Below are 20,605 nucleotides of genomic sequence, written 5' to 3' on the forward strand. Positions count from 1 at the left end.
TTACCTCTAGCCCAGTTAACCTGTTGGGGCGAGACCTCCTGTGCAAACTAAATGCCACCATTACCTGTTCCCCTGATGGCATCTACTTACATATGCCAGATGAGTCAGTGGCATCTTTCCAGGGGATCTTGCAAGAGGCTAGAGATGAGCGCCAATTCCCCGACCTTCCTTTGGAATTGGAGCAGGAAATGCCACCCTGGTTGTGGGGGACCGAGTCTACCTCTGTGGGGCTTTTAAAATCAGCAACCCCAGTGCGAATCTCCTTCAAGGCTGACCAACCATACCCGTGCGCAAAACAATACCCCATACCCCCAGAAGCCATTGAAGGACTGACACCTATGATACAGGACTTTTTGGAACAAGGAATATTGGTTCCCTGTGCCTCCCCTTGCAATTCTCCGATACTCCCCATTAAAAAACCGGGAGGTGAAGGAGCCCCTGTGCGCTACCGCTTTGTACAGGACCTTCGGTTAATAAACCAATTTGTAATACCCCGGCATCCGGTGGTGGGAAATCCAAACTCCCTCCTAAATGCAGTTCCACCAGATACCACATGGTACAGTGTAGCTGACTTGTGTTCTGCATTCTTCAGCATACCTGTTGCCCCGGAGAGCCAATTCCTTTTCGCATTTACTTGGGGACCTGGCCAATTAACCTGGACCAGATTACCCCAAGGATATGTGGAATCACCGGCCATCTTTTCAGCAACCTTGCACCGTGACCTCCAGGATGTCAATCTCCCTGCAGGCTCCTCCTACTTGTTATATGTAGATGATATACTCATTTGTTCTAATAGTGAGGAGGCGTGCAGGAGAGACACTAAATACCTCCTTATACAGCTAGCCTTTAAAGGGCATAAGGTGTCCCCCAAGAAACTTCAATTCTGCAAACAGGAAGTCAAGTACCTTGGGCACATCCTTGGGATTGGAACCAGAAGCCTGGCTACCGATCGCGTGGAAGCTGTCGCCAAGATACCCTTACCCCAGACTAAGAGACAGTTGAGGGGGTTTCTAGGAATGTGTGGGTTCTGCAGAGATTTCATCGTAGGATACAGCCAAATTACCAAGCCCCTCTCTGCAATGACACGCCAAGACCACCCAGATAAACTGCAATGGTCAGAGGAAGCCTTTGCCCAATTTGAACGGCTGAAAAGAGAGCTCCGCTCCGCCCCCGCTCTAGGGTTACCCGATTATCGGTTACCCTTTAACCTATTCGTCCATGAGCAAGAGGGAGTAGCTTCTGGGGTCCTAACCCAATCATTCCGGGACCGACAAAGACCTGTAGCTTATTACAGTCTCCAATTGGACACCACAGCAAAGGGATCCATTAGCTGTCTAAGGGCAATTGCTGCTGCTGCCATTTTACTCCAGAAGGCGCAAGATACAGTACTAGGACATGAAATCGTTGTGCACGTCCCACATGCAGTAGCCACCCTGCTGACTCTCAAAGGAACTCACAATTTCTCAAATCCCCGCCAAAACCGGTACGAAGCTCTCCTTTTAGCCCCGTCGAATGTAACCATAAAAAGGGTTAACTCTTTAAATCCAGCTACCCTTCTCCCACTACCCGAGGATGGCACCCCGCATCACGATTGTACCCAAATAGTCAGACAGGCAGAGAAACCCCGTGAGGACTTGGACCATCTACCCCTGCAAAACCCAGACCTCATCCTATATACCGATGGGAGCTCAAAGATCGTAGAAGGGGAACGGAAGACGGGGTACTCTGTGGTGTCTGATTTCGAAGTGGTGGAGGCAGAGCCAGTAAACCCCCAGTATAGTGCTCAAGCTGCTGAGTTAATTGCACTCATCAGGGCTTGCGAGCTAGCAGAGGGACAGCGAGTGACAATCTACACCGACAGCAAGTACTGCTTTGGTCTAGTCCATACCACCGGACAAATTTGGCTTCAGCGAGGCTTTCTTACCGCCTCAGGCTCCCAAATCTCCCATGCTGCCTTAGTGGAGAGACTCCTAAATGCTATCCACTTACCAAAAGCTATAGCCGTAGTCCATTGCAAGGCACACACTAAAGGAAGGGATCCTGTCTCAAAAGGAAACAGACGGGCTGATCAGGCCGCCCAGACAGCTGCCCTTCAGGCCATAAGCGAAAGCACCCAGTTCCAATGTATTCAACTGCCTGCCGAAATTGATTTCAGCCTAATGTATGATGGTGCAGGGAAACAGGAACAGGACATGTGGGCATCCATCGGGGCAAAGCTAACCAACGGGGTATGGTCCCTGCCTGATGGAAGAATCATTATTCCTAAGGCTTGGACCCCTAAATTTGTTAGAATCCTACATCAACAAACCCATTGGGGAAAGACCAGGCTCATAGACTACGTCCAAAGGTGCTGGTATGCCCCGGGAACTGCCATGGCCGCTACCGCAGCAACTAAGAATTGCCTTACATGTCAGTCCTTCAATCCCAAGAGGGAACCAAAACGTCCACCAGGGGCTAGACCATGGGCTTTTGTCCCTTTTGAGAGTCTGCAGCTCGATTTTATCGAACTACCCCCATGCCAGGGGTACAAGTATGCCCTCATCGTAGTAGATCAATTTTCCTCTTGGGTAGAAGGGTATCCGGCTAGAAGAGCCACCGCTACAGTCGTGGCAAGGGCCCTTTTGCAGGAGATCATCCCGAGGTTTGGGGTCCCACGCAGGCTGGACAGCGACAGGGGGACCCACTTCACTGCAGAAGTAGTCCAACAGATTGCCAAGGCTTTGGGAATCAAGTGGGAGCTACATACTCCTTACCATCCAGCGTCATCAGGACAGGTGGAGCGCATGAACCAGGAGGTAAAGGTACAGCTTGGAAAGTTATGCAACAGTACTGGACTCAAATGGGTGAATGCGCTGCCCTTAGTGCTCCACAACATAAGGAGTGCCCCTACAGGACCCTTAAAGCTCTCTCCTTTCGAACTATTGTTTGGTAGACCCCCCCCTGTGTACAATACACAGTTTCCCCTCTCTGAACTTGACCTGGGGGAAGCGGAACTTACCACTTATGTGATTCAATTCCAACAACAATTACGCCGCCTCCACCAGTACGCGGCTATAGAGGGCCAGAACTTACCAGCTGATATGGCAGTACACTCCTTCCAACCTGGGGATTGGATCCTCACCAAGGTATACCCAAAAGTGCCCCTGCAACCCACCTGGGAGGGCCCCTTTCAAGTGCTCCTCGTCTCACCCACTGCTGTTAAAATTGGGGAGAAGAACTCCTGGCTACATCATACTCGATGCAAGCTAACCCAACCCCCTCCGGACAATTTTGAGAGTGGGGGGGAGGACTATACGTTTGATAAACCCCCTTCTGCTCCAGACTCCTACATCGACGACCAAGATCCCGAAGAACTACAGACCGGACCTGATTCGGAGCCACAGGATCGGGCTCTACAGACCGGACCTGATTCGGAGCCACAGGATCAGGCTCTACAGTCTGGACCGGACCCCGGTGCCACCGAGTGGACATCGGAGCTCGTACCAGACGGCATCCGACTGCGCTTGAAACGCAATTGATAGATCAACGCACCCCAGCATCGTACCCCAGTTCCTGTTCAACGCACCCCAGCATCGCTCCCCAGTTCCTGTTCACCGCACCCCAGCATCGCTCCCCAGTTCCTGTTCACCGCACCCCAGCATCGCTCCCCAGTTCCTGTTCACCGCACCCCAGCATCGCTCCCCAGTTCCTGTTCACCGCACCCCAGCATCGCTCCCCAGTTCCTGTTCGTCGTACCCCAGTTCCTGTTCACCGCACCCCAGCATCGCACCCCAGTTCCTGTTCGTCGTACCCCAGTTCCTGTCCATCGCGCCCCAGTCCCTGTGCCACCGTTCCCAAGTCTCCAGACATCGTTCCCGCCTGTGTTTTCGGACTTGCCGCTATTGACAGCTTTTGACAGCTGTTTGACAGCTCTCCGTGTTTTCGGACTTGCCACTATTGACAGCTTTTTGACAGCTGTTTGACAGCTCTCCGTGTTTTCGGACTTGCCGCTATTGACAGCTTTTGACAGCTGTTTGACAGCTCTCCGTGTTTTCGGACTTGCCACTATTGACAGCTTTTGACAGCTGTTTGACAGCTCTCCGTGTTTTCGGACTTGCCACTATTGACAGCTTTGACAGCTGTTTGACAGCTCTCCGTGTTTTCGGACTTGCCGCCATTGACAGCTTTTGACAGCTGTTTGACAGTTTTCTGCCTTTTCAGAATTGCCGCTACTGAAAGCTTCTGACAGCTATTTGACAGCTCCCCGTGTTTTCGAACTGGCTGTCATTTGACAGCTTGCCTTGGACAGCTTACTTTGACAGCTTTTCCCTAAAAATGAACCCCATCACGATACTCTTCCTTTTCCCTTTCCTGGGCAGGCCCCTCGCTTGGACCTCTGAACACTGCCCTGGAATAATGACTGACTACCAATACCTGGACTTCCACCTTTTGGAACAGGGTGGAAAGCAAAATCCGGACCGGATTGGGGATTTTGACTTTTGCCTTCCCGAAAGCAGGACTCTGTTACGCCACTCACTGGTCCCCAAGATGAATGGGACACAGCAGTGGGAACTGTTTGTACGCTCCAAGGACTATAGGAGGCTGGGCTCAGCCTCCGTCATCCTAGATCAAGGGAGGTATCGCCTTACCTGTGTCAATGGCTCATACCTCCTCTTTAGCCATGGAGAGGTATCCAAGAGCCCTAATTGGACTGAAGTGCAGCAAGGTGGGGGCTCCCACACTTTTACCGACACTTCTTCTCCCCCCACGCAAAACCTCATTTTTGGGTTTCAATGTACCCGCCTGGTACCACCGCCTTCCAGACCCCTGATCCAAGGTATCTGCCTGAGACGTTTCTGTTGCTTATGGGACCTGGGTCCCACTGAGGACTGGAGGGGCTCTGACTACCTGGAGGGCTGGTATCACCCCATCCTGCCCTCAGACCCACCAGTTTGGGATCACACCGGACCCCTGCGATGTGGAGGAATTGCCAAGACAGCCTCCCTTTTAAACACCACTGATCCCCTTCACCCTGTTGGAACTGCTCCACGTCGCCTGGCTGCAGACTCTTCCATCCCTGAGCCAGACTTCCTCTCATCATGGGATCAAAACTCCTTCATCCAACTCCTTGGCAAGGTGGCCAAGGAGACAGAATACCCGAACTGTTGGATTTGTGCCCATGCCCCAAGCCACCTCCGGCAAGGACTTCCCCTGGTTCCTTTTGCAGTCACCCTGGAACAGCTCCGCCTAGGAAACGTGGCTTCATGGAACCTCACTGCCTTAAACCTTACCCACCAGTATCTGTATCTCACTGGTCCTACCCACGGACCCCTCTGCCGTGTTTTCTCTGGAGACGGTGCCTCAGTGGGGACTAGTTCCTGCGACACCTCTCTGGAAATCCACGAGAATGGACAAGTGACTGTTAGTACCCAATCAAAATCACATTTGGTTACTGACCTTCCATCAGCCTGGGCGCTGGCAGTAGGTGCCAATCCAGTGGACCAGACCTCGCGCCCCAACATCGCCTTCCTCCACAGCTTCGCCTCTGGCAGACTCGGGACTGACCTAGCCGGACTGTGGTGGATCTGTGCCCACCGTGCCTACCGATGGGTAAGCCCCCACATGTCTGGCTCCTGCTACCTAGGGTACATCGTCCCAGGGGTACGCGTCACCCAAGACCTACCTACTGGGAGACTGCGGAATAAGCGGGAGGAGCAAGCCCTCTCCGACCTGTCTGATGTGGCTGCAAATGGAGAGACCTGGGGAAGAGCCCTATTCCCAGCATACGGCGCCGGTTCAAACCACGTTGATATCCTGAGGCTCACCGATGTCCTCCTCAAATTCATGCGGGAGGCTGAGCAAATCACGGATTCGCTGACCACCGAACTCTCACAGGTGAGACAACTTGGAATTCAAAACCGAATTGCTACGGACTTTTTATTATCGGCGGAGGGCGGGACCTGTGCTCTGATTGGCTCCGAGTGTTGCACATATGTGACAGATCAAACCCTGAACATTACAGGACATTTGAACAACATCCACCGTCTGACCTCCACTTTGCACGACATTCAACATGAAGGAATGTCAGACTTTGATCTTTGGAGCTGGTTGCCCAACTTGGGGTGGGCGAAACAACTTTTAAAGGGTATTTTTCTGGTCATCATAGTAATAGTGTTGTGCATGTTAGTGCTTTGTTGTATCTCTCGTTGCTGGACCCCATGCTGTTCTTTGACCCGCTGTCCCTTAAACCCACCTTCCTCCTCCATGTTTCCCCTCCGGGCTTACTATCATGGCCAGCCCACCTTCCCTGAATACGTCCAGTTAAGACACCTGGGGGAAGGTGAGTACCAAGTTACGGAGGTGTAGGTGTGGAGAAAAGGATTTGTGGTTCTGCGAACCAGATTACAAATCTTATCTCCAAGTGCGGGACTGATAGGGAAATTTACCCGCCACCACCTTCCCCCACCGCTATGCCTCCCCGGTAGCGAGTGCGGGACTCGTGAACTCGCTAAAAGCCCGACGATGAGCGGGCATTCTTTCCCCCTTTTTATGTCCATCTCCCTACACTTTACATGTCACACAAGCACCACATAAAACCCTCGTGATGAAGGGTTCCCCAAAATCCCAATCTGCGTTCCGAAAAAGCCCCTGGAAAAGCGCTTCTGTCAAACAGCGCTCCGCTGGTCTCCATTTTCTCAATGAACGGGAAACCCACCAATCAGGAGCATGCATTCAGCTCAGCCTGCAAAATGGAACGTTCAGATCAGCTACTATGATTCAATCATCACCTTCACGCTTGACTGAACACTAAGTGGGTTTTGACAGGCTCCCTGCTGGGAGAACAATGGAATCGAAACCAAAATGTAACCAGTTGGGGAAACTATTAATTATAACTTGCAACAATGTATCAAATGGACAATTTAGACGCTGGGTGGCCCAATTTTGACAGCTCGAAATATTTATTATTGCAAAAATCCACAACTCCTGAACGCAGTGTCCGATTTGCCTGGTTCGGGTGTCTATTTGCTCCTTGTAAAATAACCTTTCTAACCCCTCGGTCCCCGCCATCCTCCGATCATCAGAAGTATATTATTTCGATACTGCATAATTTTTGGACTCTCCACTCAGTGGCTTTCATAATCCCCTAAGCAGCGAGTCACGTCCGCAGGAGGAGATACACCCCTCCCGATAATCCAGTCAAGCACCCATCCATCAGCTACCATGGCAGCAGACATCCTCCTATGAGCTTTCTATTGTCCTGACGCAGAAGAAACCTTCAATGTGTATTACACCCACCCTAGATCCATTCACCGGTTCCTGCCATCCTTCCTGATATGCAAAACTTGTTTTTCCCCTATGTAAATTTTACTGTAACCTCCTCTCTCCCCTCCCCATCTCTGACGTTTCTGTGATGTATTTCGCTATGTATTCTGGGCTATCGCGGGAACTTTTAAAAGTCCAGGACACCCTTTGTTCGGGGTTTCGGATCCTCCTGAACCTTGTTGCGCAATAAACTCCTTTGCTTTTGCTCCAATCTCCGGCTGGTCTCCATTGCCTCCGCAGCGAACCACGGGCTTCCTCCGTAGGACCGGGAGCTGAGCCTTCTCGACCCGGGAATTTCCGTAACACACCCCTACCCAGGTTACTAGCATGAATCTGGCTGCCATTGCTGCAACTGTGCAGTCAGAACAGGTTTACTCAGTCAGTGAAGCTTCTTCAGTTCTGTAATGGTGGTGCTTACACCCAAGTAAATGTTCCCTTGATCCTTCCAATATATGTTGGGAGCAAGTCTTCTTGGGGTCAATCATGAGGCTTTGCATGTAAGTATATGTGCGCTTAGGATTGTGTGGGCTTACTCAAGAGTAAGTCTCATTGAGTGTATAGGCCTATTGCAGCATTTCAAACAGTTCTTTTGTTCATTTAGGAGCAAGAGTGCAAACCTAATCCCATTTATTTGAGAGTAAACCCACTTGAATTCAGTAGGATTTTCTTCTGTGTAAATGACACTTGCTTTACACATTGACACATCTACTTGCCTACCCTCTCACTTAGTAGGTCACTTGCCTGGCTACCATTTACCCATTTAAATGGGACTTGCTTCAAATTAAGTGGGTTTATGACATCAGCAAACAACTGCTGCCTCTCTTAAGTTCTGAGAATGCTGAAACATTTTCAGATATTTTTTGTACAGTACATTATACAGAAGGCAAATTGACATAAAGAGAGGACAGATAGAGATACTGTAGGTGATTGTGAAAGAGGGAAAGAAAGGCATCCACCAAAAAACGGAGGGAAGGAAGGAAAGGGAGAGGAGACTCACTTCCTCAGGTAAGGAGAACATGAGTAAACCTTAATAGGCAAATCCTAGACATGTCTACTCAGAGGTAAGTTCTATTTGTTTGAGTAAAACTTATTCTCATGCAAATGTGCAAACTTTAATATTTCAGTGCTGTGAGTGAAAATGGCTTTGTGGTTTTAAAAATAAAATGGCAAGTTGATGTCGCCATTTTTTGTTCATTTTGATTCCGTGCAAGTTGATGTCATGAGGGGGCAGGAGGCACAAAGAGGCAAATTAAAGAGGTAGAGAAGGTGGCACAAGGCAGAAGAAAATGAGCAAAATGAAAAGGAAAGTGAGAGGGGGATAAAAAGAAAGGCCAGCCAGTGAAAGGAAGGAGAAGAAGCAGGAGGGGGGCCTGGAGGAGAGGGCTGTTGTTGCGCAGTGGCTTCGAGCGAGGAAAGCGCTTTCCCCTCCGCCTCGCCTTTGCTCCCACCTCCGGGGTCCCCAGCGCCCCTCCCCGCCTTCAAGGAGGCGTGGCGATCTGTGCCTCGAGAAGAGTACGGCATTGGGTGGCTGGGCTGGGCTAAGCAGGTAGGGGCGCTGCCCCTCGACGGAAGCAGCTCCACCGCCACCGCCTCGTTTCAGGTACCGCTGCCGGAAAAGGAGCGAAGCAGGCGAGGCGGACATGCAGGCGGCTCCGTGTGCCTCAATGCGCCCCTGCTAGGCGGGCACTCTGGCGCAGGGCACCACTCAGCCCAACGGGAAAGACGCCCCGGGGAGTCACCAGACTTTCTGAGTCTGAGCTGTGGCGTAGCATGGATCGGGGTGGTTTCCCTGGGCGCAAAATTTTAACACCAGTTGCTGCCTGAAAACAGCTGTGTGCTTTCATCAGTGACACTTCTCCATGTGAACCAGGAAGTGACCTCTGCAGACAACGGAACGACTCTTCTCATGTCTGCAGCTGCGATCTCCTGGGTGACCCGGATGCCACGAGGCATACATACGGTATCTCACCTGTTTCCCTCCATCCCACCTACCCCCTCCACATGGCCACGGGCACGGACACGCCATGCTCTGCCACTGACCCTGAGGGCACATTAGCAAACCTGATAAACTGTTGTGGGCACACTCCACAACCTGTTATACTGGCTGCAGTAAAATGGTGCTTTAAATGCAGGGAACATTTATTCAAAAGTTACTAAAAAGATACAGAAAACATAGTTCCCAATAACAAGTTACATGCAAAGAAAAACAAGAAAACATTCTTAGTATGCTAGCATTAAAAACTCACTTAATCCCTCTCCCTTAACCGGCAAGGATCTAATACTTAGCTGAAATCTACATCTCAAAGAAAGGCAGTTCTCTTTCAGGCATCCTGATGATGCTTCCTTAGGTTCCCATTCTGACATGTTTCCAAGTTCCTCAGCTGTCTCTAAGTAAGGTGTGAGCGTGTGTTAACTCCATCACAAAAGGCTGGACAATTAAAGGATCTTCCCACGTGTATTCTCCCGATCTTCCAGCTATGAGGGACAGTTTCCTATCCCTCTTTTGACCAATCGACGCCTTTTGACCATTACTCTTCACCTGTCAGGAAGAAAGGCAGCTGTAGCCCTTTTGATGTTCCCTCCCTAATTTTCTCACAGGCTTGATGATTACCAGCTGGCTCCCTAAGTTCTTATCAGGGTATCAAAAGTAACTCCTTGCAGCTGAGATCTTCACACTCCCAGCGGATCTGCCAGTTCTAAAAGCTTTACAGATAACCCTCTACATTCTTAGGCGAGGGCAATTCTTGGTCAGTTTCCCATAGTAGCCCAAGCACCCATGATTCCCCAGCACCCACAGTCCTTTGCTTCAGAACCAAGGATTTTTGGTCTTACACTACAGCAACGTTCACATCTGCATGGGAGCAGATGGAATGTGGAAAGTGAAGGAAGCTGGACAGTCTGTCAAATGGAAATTAAAAATGGATTGACAATAACATACCGGTACATGTGTGTGTGTCCAATTACAGCTTGCGCAAGAGGTTCACAGACCAAAGGCGACATAGTGATGGGCTGTCCTATAATTCTCACGATTAGGTTCTACACCCCATCCCAGAGACACCTGCATGGAGATCTTGTTAAGTAATTTATTTCCAAGCTACTTTACAGCATAACCTATGATATGCGGCTTAATAAGGCACACTATTAAAGGGGCATGTATGTGCCGTAGCTTCAGCTCTGAGAAGCCAGCTTTTTCCAGGTTCTTCCAGGTTTTTCTGGTCAAGTGGCACCCGTCAAACAGACATTTCCAAGTTGGATCATAGATCTGCTGCCAGAAGAGACTCCAGCTGGAAGGAGCACCTGCAACGTGTTCTAGGAAGAAGTAAGCGCCACCCTGGAGAAACAGAAATGGATGCATATAAGTTACTTTCTACTTTGGATTTCCTCAGATATTCCTTTGCACAATCAGTGTTACGGTATCAGAGTGCTGTTAACTTTTCATGGCAACAGCCACTGTCCCCCTGAATTCTGTCATGGATTCGGATGATGATATGGGCGCAGGTACATTATAAACACACATGATTCTACAGCAGCTTTAACCTGTAACAGAGTCCTCCAGAAAAATCAGAGGAAAAAGTTACTCCAGATGTTGACTCTTTCCGCTTGCTTTAAAGTTCAAGCAAACCAAGGAAGAAACACCACAGACAATAATTGCCACACACTGGAAGAACAAGGATATAGTTTGAGTGCCTCACTTGTAGTTGGATAAAAGATATAAAGTGGGTAGTTGTGTCTATTTTTTATCAAACACCAAGCATGTGGGTAAAGGGAGCTGGCGCTGCCACACTTAACTTCATTGCTTTAAGCAATTTTCTTCCCATCTTACTACCCAGTATCAGGTCTGGGTTGGCAGAAAAGAAATTGAAAACTTTTGAGATGAGGTAGGAAAGGGGCAGGAAAGAATAGAACATATGTCAGAAGAACAGATGCCTCTGGGAAGCCCACAAGCATAACCTGAGTGCAACACTACTGTCTCCACCTGCAGAGCTTAGCATTCTGCCTTTGACTGGCATTAGAACATTTGACTACTAGCCACAATGGTGTTGATAGCCTGATCTTCCCTGAATTTGTCTAATCTTTTTAAACCAGCCAAATCAGTGGCCAGCACTCCCTCTTGTGGCAGAATATTCCATCCTTTAACTCAGCACTGTGTAAAGAAGGACTTCCTTTTCTGTCCCCAATCTTCCAGCATTCAACTGCATTGGATGGCTTTGGGGTTCAAGTCTTATGAGAGGAACATGGATAGCTCAGTTGATTAGAGCATGGTGCTGAGAATGCCAAGGTTGCAGGTTCGATCCCTGTATGGGACAGCTGCATATTCCTGCCTTGTAGGGGGTCCAACTAGATGATACTCAGGCTCCCTTCTAATTCTACAATTCTATGATTTCTCTGTCTGCTTTCTCCATTCTGTGCATAATATTACACAGCTCCATCATTTGCCTTTTCTCGCAGCTGCTACAAGCTGGGTCAACATCTTCATCAAGCTATCTGCTATGGCTGCAAAGTCTCATCCCTGGTCACTTACCACCAATTCAGACTTCATGAGGTTATATGTGATTTTTTATTTTATTTATCACCCCCAAATCACTTTACACTTGATTACTTTGAACTTCATTGGCCATTTTTATGCCCATTCGCTCAGTTTAGAGCAGGAGTGCCAACTTGAATAAAATATTGGGGGAGCCAGGTATGCCCCTCCCCATAAAATCGATCACAAGCAGTGGCACACAGACACACTCTATTTTACCGGTATACTGTGAACTGGTATGTAAACTGTTCAAAATTCCAACGTTTATTTATTTTGGGTGCTTTTAGGATTATGAGTCAGGGTAACTAACTAACCTTTTTGGCCCAAGGTTGCAGTCATGCTTAGTAAACCCTTTGAGAGCTGCAGGCCAATGCTGAGAAGGACCAGAACTCAGTATGGATCCATACAGATCAGCTGAAAAGGGGCGATCTATCCCTTTTCCATTTTCTTTTAAAAAGAATCTTTATTGAAAATTATATCAAAACATCAAAAACAAGCAAATAAAACATAGCAAAAGACAACAAAGCAAATCAGAAATCACTCATTACTTCTAACAAACACTCTATCAAACGAAAAAACAAAACTAATAATTCAAACCAAACAAACCACATATATACATTCAACACCCATTCCTATGCACATTCTAGACTTTTTCGACTTCCACTTGTCGTCCTCTCAGGTTAATTCATTAAACCATTTCATTTCTGCTTTCCTTAACCGCTAAATCAATATGTATAGTAAAATTAATATATCATATATCCTTCTTTCTTGTATATCAGTGCAGATTATTAGATATGAATCCAGGTCTTTAAAGTGGGGCACTGTTTTTTCATATATTCACCAAAAGCTTTCCCAGCTTTGACAAAATTTCTGATTGCTACTTCCTCTAATTAATTCTGTTAATTTGGCCAAATCTAAATAACTAAATAATTTCTCTTGCCACGCTCTAATATTTGGAATCTCTTGTTTTTTCCAATGCATAGCAATTAATATTCTTGCCGCTGCAATTGCATATAGGAAGAGTTTCTCATCCTCTTTCTTAATTCCTTCATACAGTATCCCTAATAAAATGGCTTCTGGATTTTTCTTAATATTATATTTCAATATTTTTGTTTAATTTCTTCAAAAACCTGGTTCCAGAAAATTTTGATTTTCTCACAGTGCCACCACATATGCATGGATGTCCCTGTCTCCTTTCTGCACCTCTGACATATATTATCTTTAGTTTTATACATTTTATGTAATTTAACCGGAGTGATATACCATTTATAGAAATTTTTAATCATATTTTATTTAATCCCCTCTGAAGCCGTAAATTTCCAATGTTCCTTCCACAGTTTTCCCCATTGTTTTAACTGTATAGTTTTCCCCAAATCGATTGCCCAATTAATCATTGTCTCCGTCACCATTTCATCTTTAACTTCCCATTCAAGCAATAGATTATACATTTTAGAAATGATTTTTTTATTATTTTTAATAAATGTACTTCCAATAAAGAAGGTTCATCCAGGAAGCCTTTTTGTGTCCTGTCCTTATTAAACTTAGTGTTTATATGATGGTATTGTATCCATCCCGTCAAATATTGTTTAATATCTTCATATTTCTTCAACCTAAGTTTCCCCTCTTTTTCCTCTAATAAGACTTTATACTTCCCCCAGTTACCTTCCGAATTTACCTTCTTCACTGTAATAATTTCAATGGGTGACAGCCATCTGGGTGTTTTGGGTTCGAGAAGGTTTTTTGCTTTTCCCAGGCTCTCAATAGGCATTCTTTTTGATAATATGGGTGTTAAATCCTTTATGCACCTTCACCTTATCTTCCCCCAAATAGGCATGCCATCTGAACTTATTTTCGTGGCCCTCCAAATCTAATAAATCATGATTTTCTAATATAATCCACTCCTTCAGCCACAGAAAACAAGCAGCATCATGGTATAAATTTAGGTCCGGCAAAGCTAGTCCTCCTCTGTTTTTAATATCAATTAATAATTTATATTTTATTCTTGCTGGTTTATGATTCCAAATAAATTTAGTAAGATCTTTTTTCCATTGCTTGAAATATCCAGACCCTGTTCCTAGAATTGGTAATATTTGAAATAAGAATAACATTTTGGGGAGGACATTCATTTTAATGGCCGCAATTTTCCCCAATGAAGATAATTTTAATCTATTCCAAACTTCCAATTCTTTTTAAAATTTCATTCCATGTTTTTGTATAATTATCCTTAAATAGATAATTTGTATTGTTGGTGATCCAAATGCCTAGATACTTTGTTTTATTCACTACTTTCAACCCCACCTCCCGCTGTAATTGGTCAATTTCTTCCCCAGATAAATTCTTGGTTAGCATATTAGTTTTTTCATATTTAAATCAAATCCTGCCAATTTCCCAAATTCTGTAATTATTTCCAAGGCTTGGGGTATACTTTCAAATGATTCTTCCACCGTGATTATAACATTGTCTGCAAACTCTTTAGTTTAATGGATACTTTTGCTAGTCCTAATTCCCTTAATTTTTTCATCATTTCTTATATTTTCCAATAAGAATTCAAGAATCAAGATAAATAATAGTGGGGAAAGGGGACATCCCTGTCTGGTACCCCTATGTATTCCTAGCTCGTCAGATATCTCATTATTTATTATAAACTTGGCTCTTTGCGATCTATAAATTGAATATATAACATTAATTTCCCCCGAGCCCTAATGATGTTATAGTCTTTTTAAGAAATACCCAAGATGCCTTGTCAAATGCTTTTTCTGCATCAAGGAATACAAATGCCACTCTTTTATCAATTTTGCCATTCAAATAGTCTAATAAATCTAACACATTCCTCAAATTGTTATGGATATATCTATTTGGTAAAAAGCCAGATTAATCCTTATTTTTTAATTTCTTCTTAATTCTTTTCAACCAATTGGCTATAATTTCTGCGAATAATTTATAATCACTATTTAACAGGGAGATTGGCCTAAATTTTTTAACTTGATTATTATCTACACCCTGTTTTGGGATAATGGAAATATATGCCTCTTCCCAAGATTTTGGAATCTTCCCTTCCTCACAAATTTTATTCATTAATAACTTCAAAGGTTCTGCTAGTAGTTTTAAAAAAAAATTTGTAATATATGGCTGGCAGTCCATCAGTTCCAGGGGAGTTTCCTACTTTGGCTCTTTTAATTGCTCCTTGTACCTCAAACAATGAAATTGGTTCATTTAAGAATTTTACATTTTCCTCATCTATTTTAGGCAATTTTGTCTTTTTAAAATAATTTTCTATATCCAAATGGCTGGGATTTTCAGATTTATATAATTCTGTGTAAAATTTAACAAAGGAATCTGAAATTTCTTGGGGGTCTCCTATCACTTACCATCCTCTATTAGTTTATCAATTATTCTTTTGTTTGTTTTTTAATTGCCAAGCCAGGTATCTCCTGGCTTTATTTTATTTTCAATTTCATTATCTAGAATCTTAGAAATTTGATTTTGCAATAATTTAATATTTCCCTTTAATTCCTCTTTCCTTTGAGTTTTAACTTTTCCTAATTCCATTTCAGATTTCCTTATTTCTTTTGAAAGATTTTCTAATTTCTTTTCCTTCTCTTTCCTTTGCCAAATGCTCTGGCCTATGAAGAACCCCCTAATTACAGCTTTCCCTGCATCCCAAACTGTATTTATATTTATTTCTTGGTTTAAATTTCCCTCTAGATAACCTTTCAACACAAATTCTGCTTTGTTAACTATGTTCTCATCCTCTAATAATGTCTCGTTTAGCTTCCATCTTTTTACTCCCTTTCTTTTTCCAATTATTTCCATAATGAATATTACTTCTTGGTAATATTTCTATTTTTTTGCATCTCAATAATAAATCTTTAGTTGTCCATACTGAATCCAATCTACTTTCCGAATCATTTGCATGGGAATAAAATGTGAATTGCTTTTGGGAGGGGTGTCTACACCTCCAGACATCTTGTAAGTCTAATTTATCTGCCAATTGAAAAAAGGACTTTGGGAGTCTTCCATCATTATTTCCATTAATCTTACTCATCTTATCCATTTCTATTGATACAATTCCATTTAGGTCCCCCATTAAGATGATTTTTTGATCACAAAAATCCAATAATATATTTTCTAATTTTTGGTAGAATTCTGCCTTTTTTTCATTAGGAGCATATATTCTTACTATAATGATTTTCTCCAATTTCTCTTGAATTTTAACAAATATAATTCTACCTTCTTTATCTTTGAAGATTTGCTCTGGCTTTAATTTAATTTAATTTAAATTGTTTCCCGCTGCAATTAATGGCTGTACCCACTCCGGGGCCCCTGCCTCCAGGTGTGCTATGATGAAAGCCACCCTCTCTCTATCGTGGGTAAAATCGTCCTTTTGCAAGTCCAGAGTATATTTGATCTCAGTCTTAAAGCTCAGGTACTCTACAGGGTTCCCTCCAAACTTGCTCACCAGCGTCGCTAGCCTCCGTCCCACAGGTGCCGTACGCCCTTCTTGGCCACGTAGCCTGTGCTCCTCCAGCCTTGCCGTGAGGACTTCTGCGTGTGCCTCTAGCTCCTGTGTCCTTCGCGTGAGCGCCGCTATTTGCTGAGCAGCTTCAGCAAACTGGTCTCCCCCAGCTGCCCCTCCACCCGACACGCCACCTGTCCTGCTCATGGTGTCGTCTTGAGGCACAGGCACTTACTCACGAGCAAATGGCAAGGATTCCCGGATTGCTGTAAGGTTCTCAGTAGTTGCTCATGAGTAACCATTTGGACTCTGCTGTTTCGTTTAGGTTCTTTATCCCCTTTCTTTTCCAGAACATCCCCTCCCCCCAAAGGCTTTTCATATTTCCTCCAAAATTTCTTTATCTCAAATTCTGAGGTTAATTTCTTCCTACTCTGTTTGTAGGTGAAAGAGATCCCTTCCGGGAACTGCCACATGCAGTAGATGTTGTTTCTCCTAAGATCATCTGCTAGGAGCTTATATTTGGACCTTTTCCTCAGGAGTCATGGAGGGACTTCTCTCATAATTATGATTTCTCTGTCCTCAATTCTCAACTTTTGTTTCCCTTTGTGTTGCATAATTTTATCTCTCAAAATTCTTGAATTTAAAAACACCAGACAGTCTCCAGGCCAGCTGATCGCACGTGCTTGTCTGCATTTCAGTCTAAATGCTCTATCTGTACAGATGGATATATCTTCTTCTTGCAGCTGCATCCACTCTGCAAGGCCTTGTAGCTTCTGTCAAAACTTCTCTCGCTTACATTAATCCTTCTTTCTTTGTCCTTCAACTGTCCTCTCTTTCAGCCTGCTTTCAGACCGTCTTGTTTTCTCTCCGTTCCCAATTTACTCTCTACTTCTCTGTTTCTCCTTTTTATGCAACTCTCATTAATACTTTGGTCTTTCCCTTAAAATAATTCTGTTTCTTTTGCGTCACTAGCTTCTCCCTTGTTGGTGTGGAACACCCCCCTTTCCCCATTGTACTCACTCCATCTCACAGCGTTTCGCCATCAGTTGCACAGAGACATTCTCCTCCTTGTCCTTTCCCCACAAATGCAGGTACCTCCAGACAAGGTGCTGGGGGGGGGGGCTCCAGTCCCTTGGATCCTTAGATCTTTTGATCCCTGTCTTCCACTTGCTTCCCGCACATCTTCTTTTAGCAGATGCTGCTCCTCCAAGATTACCTACAAGTTCCTTTCGTGTTACAAGTATTGCCGATATCTCTAAATTTTTCACGTAGAAAGCAGAAGCTCTGGTACATTCAAAGTTTAGAGTTCAAAGCTTAGCTTCGCTCCAGGTTTTCGTACTGTTTTTGAGTTATCAGCCGCTAAGCTGCGCCCCATCTTGAGGCATCTCATAGAGGGTAGACATTTCAAAGCGCTAGGGCTCTTTTCTTCTCTCTTTGATATTAAAGTTTTTTGCTGTTCCTCAGCCTCTTCTTGCAGCGCCGCTTTGTCCTTCAACTCAGAAATTTCCCTTCTTGAGTTTGGGGTACACGCTGCCTTTGGTACCCTCTTTTTTCCCTTCTATGATTGAGCCGACCCGAGATCACCAATCTGTCGATTCATGACTCGGCTTCAGCAGCGGCTAACCCGGAAGTCCCCATCCCTTTTCCTGGCTCATCAAATGAACCATCTGATGACCGAGGAGAGGGCAATTTACATCCCCATCAGGCCACTGGGCTTGAAGGAGACGTTTAAGTAACTTCATCCACCCTAGTACCATGGCAGATATTTAACTAAGTAGACCTATTGAAATTAATCACGGTGACTAAGAGAGGTTCATTCATTTTAAAAGGTCTACTCTGCACTGAATGCTACCTTATTTTATCTTTTGTGGCAGCTGTCCAGCTGGCAGTGTTGCAGGGAGAAAGATAATAACTCTTTGGGCTGGATCATGTGCCAAGGCTGAGTCCTGGATTTACCGGTATGTCCTGGTTTCTGATTTGATCCTGGAATGTCCTGCTTTTCCTCCGTCCCTATTTTCATCAGAGAAATGTTGGATGATATGGAGTAATGTGACCCCCAAGCCAAGGGATAAGTAACTATAGAACCTTTAGAAGACATCTGAAGGCAGCCCTGTATAGGGATTTTTTTTTAAAAAAAAGTGTTTTATGTTTTATTATGTTTTTATGTATGTTGAAAGCAGCCCAGAGTAGTTCGGGGAACCAATTGCTGCTGTTGTTGCTGAATAGGATGTCCCTATCTTCATCAAATAAATGTTGGAGGGTATGAGATCTGTCACCAGAGTCAGTTAACAGCTTAGCCAAGGGTGATTGTGAGGTTGCCACCGACTTTGCCAGTTTCATTGGTAAGCAGAGATGGAAGATGTCAAGGAAATCTCAGTGGGTGAAACAGATACATTTTACTCACTATACTTCAAAAGGAAAGAGAGGCTATAATGTGATTAGAAAGCCATTCCCAAACTTGCATAATTTTATTTTATTTTATTTTTTAAAAAATGCTGGAGGGGATAGAGTGGCTGAAATGTAAGGAGGAGGAGGAGGAGGAATATTCATTCATTCATTCATTCATTCATACAGGTTTCCCCAGCCACTCTGGGTGGCTCCCAACAGAATATTAAAAACACGACAAAAGATGAAACATTAAAAACTTCCCTAAACAGGGCTGCCTTCAGATGTCTTCTAAAAGTTTATTTCCTTGATATCTGATGGCAGGGGGTTCCACAGGGTGGGCACCACTACAGAGAAGGCCCCCTGCCTGGTTCCCTGTAACCTCACAGTGAGGGAACTGCCAGAAGACCCACAGGGCTGGACCTCAGTGTTTGGGCTGAACGATGGGAGTGGAGAGGCTGCTTCAGGTATACTGGGCCTTCCTGCCCAACCATCGTATCAGATTCAACATCAGAGACAAGCACATTTAAAAAATTGCTTTGGTCTTTCACAAGTGCACAACAACAACAGAAAATAATAAGAGGCATGTCTAGATATGTCAAAGGTGCCCTCAATAACACAGTGTGTGGGATTGTTTCTTCCTAATTTTAGTTAGGGAGAAAAGCAAGGGAGTGAACCCAACATTTGCAATTTGTGAGAATGTAAACAGATCAGATGTAGAATTGATTAACACCCGAGAACACAGTGTGCCCCTGCAGTTACTGAATTGTCCTTGTTCTTCCCATGGTGAGCTACTTACCGGTCTCAGCACGCGTAGAACTTCTTTCATAACTTGCTCCTGGCTCTTCACAGAGCATAGCACTCCCGTTGAAACCACCACATCCACTGATGCAGCTGGTACCTGGTGCAGGTCCTCAGCCGGAGACAACAAAAAGCCTTCTACCTGCACGTGTGGATTTTCAGCCAGGCTCTTGTCAAGAAACTTCTGGAAGTTGGGGTTCACATCACTGCATATGATTTTGCATCCCACGGGGTAGAACTGAAAGTTGGTGCCAGTTCCTGTGCCAATCTCCAAAAGTGTGAGGGCCCCCGTGGGACTGGCAAAGTCCTTCAGGTTGCTGAACATTTCCTTTTTCTTCTCATACATCAGCTTATTATAAATTAAGCTCCCCACAGCCATGACGTAGGGGAATAACTTCTTGCAAAGGGGGTCCCAGATACCCAGGTACCACAGCAAGTAAGCAGGGAGGGCTAAAATCTGGACGCATAACCTGAGCAGGACAACTAGACATGTTGCTTCCATGTTAGCAAGAGGGCAGAAAACAGCAAAGCCAGAGGAGAAGAGAAAGTCAGTTGCAGAGTCTGGAGGGCGGGGCTTGTTTTTACCTGCAGCTTCTTGCCCTAAATAACCAGCCAGTTAAAATGAAGCCACCAGGTTCCAGAAATAGCTTGATATATTTTAAAGGTGCAGCTGCCAGAGCCCTTGGCTGTGACTACACTGGCTGAGAGACCTCAAAGAGTGGAGAAGAATATTGTTCATAAACTAAACTCACTCACTCTTTCTCTCTCTCACACACACACTCACCGATAACCTTGTGTGTGCACACACTCGTAATCTTGCCCCTGTCAGAGGGAACTTAAAAACTGTATTTGCTGTCATTAAGAGAGAAATAATCTCATTTTGGGGGTATTCTAACACTTTATTGCAGCAGTGTACAGCAGTGGCTGCAATTCGGTGTCAGCGTGGCACCAGTCATATTCCAGAATCTAATGGACTCTCTCCTTAAAGGGATTCCTGGCATCACCCCCTTCTTCGATGATGTGTTGATCGCCAGGCCCACGCCAGAGGAGTTTGAGGACCGCCTCCTCACCATCCTGCACTGTTTCCAGACAGCAGGCCTCAAGGTGAAGCGGAAAAAGTGTCTACTAGGAGTACC

General features: G+C 45.1%; 1 protein-coding gene across 1 annotated transcript; it reads right to left on the minus strand.

Annotated features, from left to right (window-relative positions):
- Window positions 1-10,381: 10,381 nt before the first annotated feature.
- On the minus strand, window positions 10,382-20,031 carry LOC117042888 (methyltransferase-like protein 7A). The gene is made up of 2 exons (XM_033142530.1): window positions 19,468-20,031; window positions 10,382-10,633 (listed from the first exon to the last, which is right to left on the minus strand). Exons 1-2 carry the CDS (start codon window positions 19,969-19,971, stop codon window positions 10,397-10,399), a joined length of 741 nt encoding a protein of 246 aa, XP_032998421.1. The 5' UTR covers window positions 19,972-20,031; the 3' UTR covers window positions 10,382-10,396.
- Window positions 20,032-20,605: the final 574 nt, after the last annotated feature.

Source organism: Lacerta agilis, chromosome 2 (genome assembly GCF_009819535.1).
Source record: "Lacerta agilis isolate rLacAgi1 chromosome 2, rLacAgi1.pri, whole genome shotgun sequence".
NCBI classification, from domain to species: Eukaryota; Metazoa; Chordata; class Lepidosauria; order Squamata; family Lacertidae; genus Lacerta; species Lacerta agilis.